This window comes from Ascaphus truei, assembly GCF_040206685.1.
Source record: "Ascaphus truei isolate aAscTru1 chromosome 12 unlocalized genomic scaffold, aAscTru1.hap1 SUPER_12_unloc_8, whole genome shotgun sequence".
NCBI classification, from domain to species: Eukaryota; Metazoa; Chordata; class Amphibia; order Anura; family Ascaphidae; genus Ascaphus; species Ascaphus truei.
The window spans coordinates 316,123-330,340 of NW_027453844.1; the positions used below are offsets into that span (position 1 = coordinate 316,123).

A 14,218-nucleotide genomic window follows, 5' to 3' on the forward strand; every position below is an offset into this window, starting at 1 on the left:
GTGCGACAAACTATAAAAGGCCAATTCTGATAATGCAAATGAATGTGCTCGTATCTAACGCATGTGGCAAACACGGATTGCATGGTCTGTTACTAATCCCAAACTGCACTAGGATTTTCCCCCGATCAGATGCGTTATATACCATGCGGGTGTGAGGGCATCATTTCATGCACACTTATTCTGACACGTGCACATATAATCTGTATTTTAGTGAGGCTCAAAAAAAGTAAATGAGGGAAAATAATCGCAGGTTATTAACCCCAAATCCCACTTCCCGAGCACGAACTCCATTACTAACACAGCAGCGCCACCCTGTGGGATGTGTGTGAACTGCAGATTATCTGAAGGGGATTCTCGGCGATTGTCACTTTGTCTGCGGTTCTCCCGCCTCTTACTAACAAAACAACACAAGTGCAGCGAACACGTGGCTGGGTAGGAAGACAGAAAGAGCTAAAAATACATCACATAAGATACTTTATAATATATAATAGTTACAAAAGCAAATAACTGAAAAAGTGCAATGTATAATAGAACACTTCCCTTTTATCCCGAGCACAGATGACATATGAGCATATCTCTTATAGTGATAAAGTGGGTGGCTCTTAGAAGAGCCTTTATGTTTGTGGGTCAGTGATGAGATCGGGGTTACTTGGCGCTGGTGTACTTGGTGACCGCCTTGGTGCCCTCGGACACGGCGTGCTTGGCCAGCTTTCCCGGCAGCAGCAGGCGCACAGCGGTCTGGATCTCCCGGGAAGTGATGGTCGAGCGCTTGTTGTAATGAGCCAGATGGGACGATTCCCCTGCGATGCGCTCGAAGATATCATTCACAAAGGAGTTCATGATGCCCATGGCCTTGGAGGAGATGCCGGTGTCAGGGTGAACCTGCTTCAGCACTTTGTACACGTAGATCGCGTAACTTTCCTTCCTGCTCTTCCTACGCTTCTTCCCATCCTTCTTCTGGGTCTTGGTCACCGCTTTCTTAGAGCCCTTCTTGGCCGCTGGCGCAGACTTGGCTGGTTCAGGCATGTCGGGCGATGCTTCTTCTCCAAACAGCAGAGAAACAATGTCACCTAAACCCCCAGCAGCTCTATTTACAGGAGTCCTATGCAAACTAGCAGCCCCAGCATTCTGTTCTTCTATTGGCTGACTTTATCATGTGACCGTTTATGACATCATCAGTTTTCTTTCAAATTAGATGATTGGTGGTTTCAGGATTATGGCACTGATTGTCTGTTTTCAAAACTGACCAATCACAGAGGAGTTCAGCTGCTGTCTGAGTGTATAAATAAGGGCACAGGGGGCTGGGTTTGTCACTTCTCTTGTTACCCGAGCTGCTGTCTGAGTGATACACGATGTCTGGAAGAGGCAAACAAGGCGGGAAAACTCGCGCTAAGGCCAAGACTCGCTCATCTCGGGCTGGGCTGCAGTTCCCAGTCGGCCGTGTGCACAGGCTGCTTCGGAAGGGAAATTATGCTCAGCGTGTGGGGGCCGGAGCCCCGGTCTATTTGGCCGCAGTGCTGGAGTATCTGACCGCTGAGATCCTGGAGTTGGCCGGTAACGCCGCCCGGGACAATAAGAAGTCCCGCATCATCCCCCGGCACCTGCAGCTCGCTTTGCGGAACGACGAGGAGCTGAACAGGCTGCTCGGAGGGGTCACCATCGCTCAGGGGGGTGTCCTGCCCAACATCCAGGCCGTGCTACTGCCCAAGAAAACCGAGAGCCACAAGCCGGCCAAGAGCAGCAAGTGAGCTTCACCCCCGAGACCAGGAGCAGAGATCCCCACATACCCAACACAAAGGCTCTTTTCAGAGCCACCCACAGCATCAAAAAAGCGTTATAGTATTTCACATTTCCTGCAGGACATGTTTTTATTATATTTCTATCTCCATTCTAAGTCACTTTAATTGTTTATGATAATAGTTCTCTTCATTTGTAAAGTAATGTATAATTAAGTCCATGTATGTGGAGGTGTCAGTTCTGTCATTAGAAACAGTACTGCGTTTGATACGACACTGCAGAAAGCAAATCAATATTTAATACCATAAGGCACCTACTGTATATATAACTTGGGGGTGAACTTTAATTACCGACATGATGATTTTAAGGAAAAAATCCCATAAAATTGATGAACTGATTAAAGTGCATTTAGTTTGCTGGAACCATAACTATAAAGCTAAAAAAAAAAAAATATTCAACCAACGTTGTTTACAGATTGCCCTCGAACATGCAAAATCAAGTCATAATATAATTAATGTTGACATGTTAGAAAATAAAATAGCATAATGGTATGGAAAGATTCAATAACCAAAAGGCAGAACACATAATTACAGCATCTGGTCTTCGAAATAAACAGCACAAGTTTTTTGGAGGTACAATTTATCAAATTCATTCCTTTATGAGCAAGAACAATAATCAGAATTTATTTTTGTACCACTAATATACTCTGTGCTATAAACTAAAAATTACAGAACCTGTCCCTGGTCCATCTGTGAGCATGTGGCCCATATACTATCTGTCACAGACCGCACACAAGTGAGCATGTGATATGCAACCAGGGTTAATACACACGGCTACTCTAGCCAACTCACCTTTCTCCTGCACAAAGTACTTCCAATATGTTTATATTAACCCATTACTCAATTGCAATCCCATCTATGTGCGTACATCACTGGATAATTTAGGCAAAATATGTAATTATTTACCAGAGTCTCAGGTCCCTGTTTATTATAGAAAAAAAAAAATTGTGCACTTAACACACAATCAGTTGTAGCTAAATGTGGCAGCAATGAAAATACTCTGTACAAAGCGTGCACCAGTTTATTCTGAGCCCCAACACATTACTTATTAAATGTTTTAATACCCCCGTCCATGGTCAGTCCGGAGTCCCTGGGCTCTGTTCCCTGTATGGGAGCTGGCGGCACTCACAAGCCAATCGGATCTGGACTCAATGACCGGTTTGGCAGCATGCTGCCACATGCCGTCTAAACACGGGCCACCTGCAGGGACTTAGGGGCACCATCGGACAGGTGGCAGATGCTCTGGCCCAAACATATCAGGTTGGACAAGAGTGATGACCGTGCCAGGGTCCAACTGGCTGGCCACCATCATAGTGCTGATGGTATAAGGGCACAAATATTTCAACCGCACAATGATCTGCTCTAGCCCAATGGTGGCTCCTCTTTGTGTTGCAGCACAGGCAGCAATCTCGGCAGCCTCGGAGACTGGGACCTGTGTTTCCTGGGTGATATGGTGGGTCACCTGCTATTGCTCGAGCATGGGAATGTGACTTACCCTGGCGTTTATATGAGGAGCTGGGTTGTGGGTCCCATCGCAGGTGGATCGGTTCAAAGTGCAGTGGGGCAAACCACCCTCAGGTGGCACGCCCTGTTGAAACCAAAGCATTACAACTTATGGGTAAACTTGGTGGTCGGGTTCTGGAACTAGGGGGCACTGGGCAGCTCCACAAAGATGCATCGGACCTTGGGGTTTATGTGTGCCGAGGAGGTTGGTGGCCAGGAACTGGAACACTCGGTTGGGGTTGTTGCCAGAATAGGAGTCGAGCCGCCATGAACTCATCCGTAATCTTGGCAGTTTGCTGAGCCATTGATGGTTTGCCATCCATAATGCATTCACTCACCTCCGGGAAATGTTTGAGTACAAATTGCTCCTTCACGATTAAGATAAGGAATACATTGAAGGTACTCACTGAACACACAGTTACTCACCTCTTTGCATGATGGGCTGACCGGGCCACAGAGTCAGTGTGCAAATCCGTGGACCCCTTGTGCATGGCATGAAACTGGGTCCAGTAAGTCTCGGGCGTGATCTCATACTGAGACCAGAGCAGTGCTTTTACCACCTGGTAGTCACCAGCATCCTCCCAAACCATTGCTTGATAGGCTTCCATATCTTTCCCACGCAGCTTGGGGAAGAAGCCTGTCACGGGAGACCAGAATTTTTAACACACTTCGCCAACTGGGGTCTGAGGGAGAAGAATCTAGCCTCAACTAGGTGCAGGGGACTGCTTCAGTAGATTTGCCCTGTACAGCTCCTTCTCAGTGCTATTGTCCCAATAGCACTATTTTAAATCCCGCCAGTCGCCTGTCCGATCAGCTTCAAAACTTGTCTGGTACTCTGATAGGCTTCTCCCCTTACGTAGCTCTCGGGCTCCTATACTTTTCATGGAGTAGGGGCAACAAGCCAATCGGAGGACGATGTCTTGTCCGGCTGTACAAATCAGAGGAGGGTGCTGGCTTAGTCACCCTTGACCGCCCCTCGAGTAGGGAGGGTCTAGCGAGTGGGAAATTTGAAATAGCCAATGGAAATTATGCCTATGGGACTCAGACCCGGCAACGGTTGAATTAGCCAGCCCCATACATCCCGCTGGGTAGGCACCTCAGCCTCTCAGGTGAAAAAAGTCTTTGCACCAACGAGAACCAGTTCCCCGGACCTGATTACCATCCCTTCCCTACTCACCATTGTCCTCATACTCACACCGACCCCACCTTCTGTCACAAAGCAGCTTTTCTCCGAAATGCTAGCAAAACAAAAGGCAGTGCTCCTGCCTTACTAAATGTATGGGGAACATACTGTACTACTACAGGGCACAAAAGTGCCTTTTTTTACCGATACAATCCCTGTTCCCAATTCCTACCGTTTTCCCCCTTCTAGAGATTACACAGTGATTAGCTCTTTTCTTGAAGAGGTTACACACAATACATTATACACAGGCCAAACGAGCCTCACCGAGGTGGCTATTACACACAGTTTTGGGGTATCCAGTCGGGCTTCATCTTTATTATGTGAGGTTGGCTACCCCATACCATCAAATATCCCCCTTTAAGATGAAGGCTATGGGAAAGCTACCCCATCAGGTGTCTCTCCAAGACTGAAGACCCTGGAAGTCCATTTGTCGGGGCTGGGATCGTCGTGCTGGGAATGACTATTGGCGTTGCTGTGCTCATTGCACTTTTTTGTGTTGAATGGTAAAATTAAACTCCTGGAGGTCACACCAACTTCCCATTTTCACCTTACACCCGCTGCAACAAGCTAAGGGGGTTGTGATCAGTGATCACAGTGAAAGGCTTCCCGTAAACATGACCTATAACTTCTTGAGAACCCACACATTGTTGAGACCCTCTTTCTCGATTGTGGCATAGGTGACCTCCCAAGGCAACAGCTTGCAGCTTAGGTCGGTTAACATAGCCTTGCTGCAATCCTCACCTACTTGGCTTAGCACAGCACTGATGCCATAAGTTGAAGCATTGGTTGGCACCAAGAATCTCTTGATGTTATCGAGGACCACCAGGATCAGAGCACTGGCTCGAGCATCTTTGAAAGCCTGTAACGCTGCCCACACTCAGGAGACCAGGCAACTAGCACCAACAGCATCTTCTTTGTTAAATCAGTCATGGCTTGAGCCAGGGCACTATACTGGGGCAAAAACATTTTATAGTAGCTGGTGGTACTTATAAAAGTGATTACCTGCTTTATAGTGTGGGGGACTGGCCAGTCCACTATTGACACAACTTTCGTGCGCTCAGGCTTGAGATGAGCCCGGCCTACCCGGTAGCTGCGGTACAATACCCCCGCCATGCCGACTTGGCACTTGGATGGCTTTAGTGTCAGGCCAGCCTCCCTGATCCTATCTATGACTGCTGCTACATTAACCAGATGAGTATACCAGTCATTAATACAAATGGCTAAGTCGTCCAGATAAGCCCTAAAATAGCCCTTAATCCCTTCCAGCAACCGGTTGACAAGGCGCTAGAACGTGGCCGGCGTTTTCTTCATCACAAATGACATGACCAAACATTCTTACAAACTACGGATGATTAAAGATGACCTTTCCTACGCCTGCTGGGTCAATGGAATCTGTACAGATTCATGGTGGCCAGATACCTGGCCCCGATGAGCTCATCTAAGAGCTCATCCATGTGGACAAAGGATAGGCATTTGCCACGGTCTGAGTATTAAGCTGACGTTATTTTACACAGAACCAAGTGGTCCCACCCTCCTTGGCACCACAAATACCGGTGAAGCCCAAGGACACTGAGCACGAGAAATTACCCCTAATGCCATCATCTCCTCAACCTCCCCCTTAATGCTCCAGTTTACCTCCGCAGAGATCCATTACGCTTCTTGAGGAGCGGCCAATGATCCCCGGTGTTGACCGGGTGATCGGTTAGATGGGTAATGCCCTGATTATCTGTAAACATGACCTGGTACTGCTCTAGCATCTCTCGCACCAGCTTGGGAACCGTGAGTTGGGAACCCATCTCCACCTGCTCCACTAAGCCTCCCTGCCGGGTTTCTCCCAGGAGATCGGGCAGAGCCTGGCTTGCTGGATCCCCCAGCAGCGGGCTACAAATAGCAAACACCTCCGGACCGCTCTTGTGATACTCCTTTAGCATATTGATATGGTATGTTCTGTGTCTACCTGTCTCTGGATCCTGGTTTACCACATAATTAAAAACATACTGGACACCTAACAAGCTCCTATTAAACCCCCAAAATACCCACAACATATATATAAGCATATGAGTGTCAGAGGAGTGCTACTGAGCATGGCAATATGCATTAAAACCAGAGACATAACATAAAACACAGACAAAGCTCAGTTTTTAGCACATCTAGTGAGACTCATACACGGTACAGTGCCTAAATATATATGGATAAATATCTAATAAGTAAATGGTCTTTTAGTTTGACATTTTTGGCCAAAATTGTTGTAAGCCCCTGAGCCAACGCCAAGGCAGACCACATATCAGGGGTCCCTAACGCTAATATAAATTCTTAATAACCTGTTTAATAACAGGAAGAATGATTTATAGTAAATCTGTCAATATTAGCTGCAAAGTTCTGTCTGACTGAAGCTTTTATTAACCTGTACATTACCAGGTTAATAAAAGCTTCAGTCAGACAGAACTTTGCAGCTAATATTGACAGATTTACTATAAATCATTCTTCCTGTTATTAAACAGGTTATTAAGAATTTATATTAGCGTTAGGGACCCCTGATATGTGGTCTGCCTTGGCGTTGGCTCAGGGGCTTACAACAATTTTGGCCAAAAATGTCAAACTAAAAGACCATTTACTTATTAGATATTTATCCATATATATTTAGGCACTGTACCGTGTATGAGTCTCACTAGATGTGCTAAAAACTGAGCTTTGTCTGTGTTTTATGTTATGTCTCTGGTTTTAATTACCACATAATTACACTCATGCACCCGCCGGTGAACTGTGTACGGGCCTGCCCAGGCGGCAAGTAGCTTGTTCTACCAAGTGGGCTTCAGAACAAGCACCTGCTGCCCTGGGATTAATTCTCTACTATGGAAACTCCTATCATACCAGCGCTATTGCCTGATCTGAGCTGCCTCAATTTAGCCTGTTCCAACCCCATGTGTTCCTCTATCTGGTCCCTGAGCCCCACCACGTAATGTAGCACCAGAGCATCAGTATCTCCCCCTCCCAGCCCTTATGAAACAGATTGAGTGGTCCACGGACATGGCACCCATAGAGGAGCTTGAAGGGGGAACGGATTGTAAACTCCTTTGGCACCTCTAGCTACGCGAATAGCAGGTGATGTAAGTGAGCTTGTCAGTCTCACCCTTTCAGCTTCCACAAATGCGTGCAACATTGACATTAAGGTCCCATTGAACCGCTCACATAATCCATTCGTTTGGGGATGGTAGGGGGTTGTACAGAGAGATTTGACCTCGCACATTGCCAAGAGACATTGGAGCAGTTTGGACATGCACTGTGCCCCCGGATCAGCCAGGATCTCACTTGGGAAACCTACCCTAGTGAATATCTCAATCAAAGACTCTGCCAATTGACGTGCTTCAATCAAGGACAGAGCAACTGGGATCATGTGCGGATCCACTATATTTACAGCTACACGCTGGAAGGACTCACCGATCACCGGTAGCGGTCTCAGGGGAGCCTTTGTGTGGTCACTCGACTTGCCCACTAGGTGGCAGGGATTACAGTTATGGCAGAACACCAATACCTCCTGTTATGACGCCGGTGAGTAGAAAGTCTGTAGTAGCCGGGCTATAGTATGAGTGACTACCTGATGCCCCTACCAGCAGGATCACATGGCATATCTGCATCAACTGTGCCCTATACTCATGAGTAACAACTATCTGTCGCCTTCATGTCCCTGATCTGACCAGAGCACTCTTGGATTCCTGTTATGAGACACTGTGGTGCCAAAGGAACCGATGGGACACACCCTTGGAGTCAGACTCGGTCGCCCGAGTATCATGCCCTCCAGTTTGGGGTCCGATCACACAATGTCCATGAACTCCTGGCTCAGTTCTGGTAGGTTGGCCCTGTCAAACAGTCAGAAGAAATGTTGGGACAGGGTTCGGGACAAATGTCTGGCTTGTGCCTGCTTACCTGCTTGGTGTCCACCGGGACTTCAGCTCTCTTTGGCTCCAAAAGCTGGGGAGAGATAATTGGGGTGGTGTGCGGCAATGCCAAAGATACTTCCACCTGGGCAACTGCCTGACTTTTGCTCGGGGTAACCGCAGCCACTGGTGCATTGTCCTCAGCGTAGGAGCAAATAAAGTGCCCCAAGTCATTGCCCAGCAGGATGTTGGTGTCCAAGCCGGGTTACACTGTGACATCGCAGACTCCTCTTCTAGTGCCCTGATCAAGTAACACCCGGGCAACTTGCAATAACTTGGGGGCTCTGTCCAGCATTCTCACCGGCATCCCCGTGCCTTGGAGAAGTTTCTCTGGGCTGACCATATCAGGTTGCACCAGATTACCGTAACACCGGTGTCCATCAGGCCGGCCACCCGGAGATGGCCTCTGGTAACCGGGCACAAATATTGTTGGCGGGCATCATTGGATTCCAGCCCGATGGCTGCGATTCCATGTCCCTCCAGCTCCACTTCTGCATCGTTGACGGCTGCTGCTAGGTCTGCTGCTGCACATTCTGCACGGCCTCCACTTGCTATGCTTTTGGGGCCAATCTCACGTAGGGGATTGGTCTCGCTGCTTGTGAGCATTGCCCCATGTTGGGGTTACTGGAGCAGGGTGGGTTGGGGCAGTCCACCCGCAGATGGCCTATCCAATTGCACTGGTAGCACCGGCGCTCATGGGCAAACTCTGCAGGCTTTGGCTGCAGCACCTCCGGCACTCCACTTGTTCCATCCCAGTTTAGTGGCCTTGGGACAGTCAGCTGCGTTAGGTGGTGTTGTCGCTGGCACTGTATCGGGAGTCAGGACCCACTTCTCCAACTGTGGCCGCATGGTCACAAATTCATCTGCCATCATGGCGGTCATCTGGTGCATTCTCGGCTTATGCTCTATGACCCACTCCCGCACCTCCGGTACATATTTGGGCAAAAACTGTTCACGGATGACAATGTCCATCCTGTCTAGGAGCGAGGTGACTCTGCATCTGGCTACCCACCGAGGGCTGTGAAGGTCTAGCCAGGAGTTGAACTCCATGTAGGTGCCCCGCCTCCTTTGTCCAGAGCCCTGAACTGGGCACAATAGAACTCCGGTGAGAGGTGCACTGGGCTATGCTCATTATGTTTGGAACTATCGGTCCTGCGGTCTTGAAATCACGAACTACTCAGAAATAAAAGTCCCGCAAGAGATTCAGAACTGGGCCAAGTGATGTCCATTACTATCCACCAGATAAAAAGCCTGTCACAGGAGACCAGAACCTTTACACATCCCCCGGGATCACACAGTGATTAGCTCTTTTCTGGAAGAAGTTACCACTCAATACATTATAAACAGGCCAAATGAGTATCACAGAGGCAGCCATTACACACAGTTTTGGGGCAGCGAGCCGAGCTTCCCCTTTATTATGTGAGGCTGTGATAGGATGAGGCGGAGGAGAGCATAGTTGGTGATGGACTGATTATGGTTTGTGAGGTTGGGTTGAACAGTGGTAGTTCATCAAGGGTTAGTGGTAATTTTAGTGGGGATAATTAATGGAGGTGTCAGTTAATAATGGAGCAATCTATGTAGGGTTTTACAGGTACAGTTAATGGGAGAATCATTTTAATAAGGACAGTCATGTGTTAGTATTTGCGAGAGGAGGTGTAAATCTTGAGAGCACTGGGAAGGGGACAATCAGAATTTGGAAGCATTGTGGATGGGAACAATGAATTAGGAAATCACTGGGGAACAATGGATTATGAACACTTTGAAAGGGAACAATCTGATTAGGAAACAAAGGGGAAGGGGCCAATCTCCTCACTACAATAGATTAGGAATAATTGAGGGACACTACATTGCTTAGTACTTGAAACCAAGCATTAGGAATGCCATGGAAGTAGAGGCGGGAAATAATACAGAGTGCGACCGCTGGGGAAGGGAGCAACCCACAAACTATTACAAAAAGAATTAGGTCAATCTTGAAACACTTGAGAAGTGGACAATCAAAACAAGGCACTGAGGGAGGGAACAATGTGTTCTGAGCATTGGGCGAGCAAGAATGAGAACAATATATGAAACAGGTCACGCCGGATAGTAAGGAGGGGAGCATAGTTCTCGTTACATATTGCTTACTAACAATAGTTGCCACAGCAGACCAGGACTCTTTCACTGGATCACGTGCCAGACAGGACACAGCGATCAAATAAAGAGGTGTTTATTTCAGCAGTAGCCATCAGACACAGCACAGAATCTCCTAAAAGAGCTATACTCGCACCAACCAGGGAATACAGGGGGAATCCTAGCAGTCCTAGGTGCCCAGTGCCACAGAAATGGCTTACCCGGAGCAGCTTCCACTCTTGTAGAGGATCAGGAATTCCGGCAGTGCTGAAAACAAGTTGCAAGCAGGCAGGTTTAAATCTTCTGCTTCAGAAAAGCACACAGCCTTGTCTTGGGTGTCTCTGGCATGACATCAGAGAATACCATTTAGTCCATCTCCACGCCAGTCCAGAAATGATCTGTGGAATTGATATCTGCCACCCCGTTTCTAGATTCCTGTCTCCAAAGCAAATCATGGAGATAGGGTGGTGACCCATCAGAGTGCCTGATGTGTGTGGACACAATCACAGTTCCCCAGGCCTCAGTACACACCCCTGGGACCAGGCTTAACCTGTATTATTCTGGACCCCGTCCCTCCCACCTACCTGTCCTTTCCTGGGGCTCATCTGGTAACCAGACCCTAGTGCTGCCCCATTTTAATGTGCCATGCAACCCCTTCCATACCCTGTAACTGTAATTCTTTACTCTCGTGTTGTAAACTGTACCAAAGTATACACTGTGTGTGCATATATAAAGCATAGCCAAGGTCTCTGTACATTGGGCTGAGAATCCCACTGAGCAGCCCACATGTCCGGAGAACTGCTATTGCTTGGAGTGGAGGGGGAGGAGAGGGGCAGGAACAAAGGGAGAGTGGCTGGGGAAGAGATCAGGCTGACGGGCAAACACCCTAAAAGTGCAGCACTCCGCTGTATCCCGAGATATCGCCGATGCTCATGGGAGATATTCCTGATGGCCGGGAAGCCGCTGCCAGGCTCCCACTGACAGGCGCCGCTCCCACTGACAGGCGCCGCTCCCACTGACAGGCGCCGCTCCCACTGACAGGCGCCGCTCCCACTGACAGGCGCCGCTCCCACTGACAGGCGCCGCTCCCACAGACAGGCGCTGCTCCCACAGGGACGTTCATATTTCTCCAAAAGCCCTTTAACTTTCACCCACCCCGCGCCCAGCCATGATTGGCCAATGCAGATGTGACCTCACGTCCTGTCTCCCATGCAGTATCCACACATGATGGTCGCGGCTCCATCTACAGCGATTTCCTATAGCAGCGGGGACTGTATGTAAGGGGAACCCAGCAGCGCTCAGGGTCAGTGTGATCCCAGCGTGCAGGGAACTAAGCTGTGCGCCCCAAGGCTGCGCCAGAGACACCTTCACACGGCGCTGGGAGCTTCATCCAGCGGGAGATGTGAAAACGGTTCCGTGCTGCGGGACAGAGTCTCAGAAAGCAAACAGGTTTGAAAGCGCTGCAGTCTCAAACCCCACAGGAGTGGGAGCAAACCCTGGGGAGCCTTGGAAGTGGCGCCTGGCACCTAGAATCCCCTGTATTCCCTGTTTTGGGGAGTGTAAGGGGTTTGTGAGTTTGTGCTGTGCTGGATACGGACAGAATAAATTCTCTTTATTGAAACGCTTTGTCCGTTCTGGTGCCTTGATCCCGGGGTTACGTTCTGGTCTCCGTGACAATCTTTGAGATAAAGTGTGACTGAAATAAAAAAAACAAAGGATCATTGAATTAATTGAACAGATTGATTTAGTAACATTGTTCACAAAAGTAAGGAAGACCCCAAGTGTTTCATGTTAATGTGAGTTACACACGTGTGTGTGTTTTGCTGCCTTTATTTTGTTGCTGCTGCGTTTTCCCTGTATAGATTGTGTGGGAAATGTGGCATCTTTGGCAGTTTCAGCCCCCACATCAGTCACATATTTGTGCGATTTAAGAAGTGATGCAAGAGTCCTGTTGATTTTCAACTTAATTCACTAATTATATTAAAGGGAATCCGCAAAACGTATTTAACACAAATATCTGGAGGTGAAACCTTTGATTCAGATCATTGTGAAAAATCCAGGTCTCCAGAATCCAGATCATTTCCAAAACAATACTGCCACCGTGTGGTCTTTGTTTGAATGACAGATAGTAAAGCTTTGGCGCCTTTTTACCTTCTCTGTATAATTGTTCCGAGATCCCCAAACCGAGTGTTTTACACATGAAATGCGGGGTTGTATTTATGATCATAAAACCAAAAAACGTGTTCAATATGTATGAGATTTACAGTTGTGACAAAGAATCATAAAAGTCACAGAAAGTGCTAAAGAAAATCCGATTGCATTTTTTTCTCATCAAAAGCTGATACATGATGCCCAATATATGGGACTATTTAATGGAATATAAAAGGAGTGACTATTTTATGAAACATTTGCATTGGGGATTCTGTTTTAAGAGCAGAAAAGACAGCAAAATAATAATGAATGCTCAAACATTGTCATTGTTTTATGCAAGTCTATAAAAATGTAATTGTTTTCATAGCGGTTAAAATCAATACAGATAAGGCATTTATCAGATACATTTTCTTTTGCAGATTGTACCAATGTGTAATGTAAAAAAATATGTATATGGATCGAGCAATTAAAATCACGTATTTAAATCTATGTCAAGTGCAGGCACTTCTAATTCAGAGAAGTTATATCAAAAAGTGAAACCAATATTTGTAGTTTGCTTTATGAATGAGCAGTTAATAGCATGAAGGGAGTATAGCAAAGTTTATATAACTCACGAGTGTACATGTCAATTCATAGAAAAGAATCGTACATAAAGCGCTGTAACAAAATGCTGTAACATAATGTGGGTGGTTTTGTGGTGAATTGTATTTCTCTAACCCGTTTCCAATATGAAATATTGAGTCCCGTCAGAGACAGCAACATGAAAACGGGTAAGAATAAGATGGCGGTGTAACCAGAGCTCTATACAGGAGAATGTGGGTGGCCCTTAAAAGAGCCTTTGGGTTAAATGAATGTGAATTCCGTATCATCAGTTGGTAAGAAGTGTCACCGTTTAGCCTCCGAATCCATAGAGAGTGCGGCCCTGGCGCTTGAGAGCATACACCACGTCCATAGCGGTGACTGTCTTCCTCTTAGCGTGCTCGGTGTAGGTGACCGCGTCCCGGATCACATTCTCCAGGAAAACCTTGAGCACCCCACGGGTCTCTTCATAGATGAGACCGGAGATGCGCTTCACTCCTCCTCTGCGAGCCAGGCGGCGGATAGCAGGCTTGGTAATGCCTTGGATGTTGTCACGAAGAACCTTCCTATGCCTCTTGGCACCTCCTTTCCCGAGCCCTTTTCCTCCTTTCCCGCGACCAGTCATTCTGCAAAGTGTCAAAACAAGAAGCGAATGAGGTAATTGCGGTAAAGCTGCTGCTTATGTGCAGTATGAGCGGACCTGAGTGAAAACCACAGACACCCCATGAGGGGAGAAAGTGAATTGCACTGGAAGACGTTCCTTGATTTTGATTGGCTGAAAAAGTCTTTAGTCTGATTGGCTCAGTGAAAACCGTTACTTTTTATAAAAAAAGGCCGCGTGGTAATGGGATTGGTTGGAAGTTTATCTCATTAAAACTGTGATCACATTTGCTTTGCCTAGTATTGCCCAACTCACACGAACACATTTGTGTGCCATCTATTTCATGTATTTAATTATATTG

General features: G+C 47.3%; 3 protein-coding genes across 3 annotated transcripts; 1 reads left to right on the forward strand and 2 right to left on the reverse strand.

Moving 5' to 3' along the window:
- Positions 1-645: 645 nt before the first annotated feature.
- Positions 646-1,026, reverse strand: LOC142473881 (histone H2B 1.1-like). Its single transcript, XM_075580822.1, has one exon. It carries the CDS (start codon positions 1,024-1,026, stop codon positions 646-648), a length of 381 nt encoding a protein of 126 aa, XP_075436937.1.
- A 326-nt stretch (positions 1,027-1,352) lies between these two features.
- On the forward strand, positions 1,353-1,748 carry LOC142473882 (histone H2A type 1-like). Its single transcript, XM_075580823.1, has one exon. It carries the CDS (start codon positions 1,353-1,355, stop codon positions 1,746-1,748), a length of 396 nt encoding a protein of 131 aa, XP_075436938.1.
- An 11,821-nt stretch (positions 1,749-13,569) lies between these two features.
- LOC142473883 (histone H4) lies at positions 13,570-13,881 on the reverse strand. The gene has a single exon (XM_075580824.1). It carries the CDS (start codon positions 13,879-13,881, stop codon positions 13,570-13,572), a length of 312 nt encoding a protein of 103 aa, XP_075436939.1.
- Positions 13,882-14,218: the final 337 nt, after the last annotated feature.

Bases quoted from the DNA above. Each gene is read 5' to 3' on its own strand.
- LOC142473881 (XM_075580822.1), bottom strand. From the start codon at position 1,026: ATGCCTGAACCAGCCAAGTCTGCGCCAGCGGCCAAGAAGGGCTCTAAG.
- LOC142473882 (XM_075580823.1), top strand. From the start codon at position 1,353: ATGTCTGGAAGAGGCAAACAAGGCGGGAAAACTCGCGCTAAGGCCAAG.
- LOC142473883 (XM_075580824.1), bottom strand. From the start codon at position 13,881: ATGACTGGTCGCGGGAAAGGAGGAAAAGGGCTCGGGAAAGGAGGTGCC.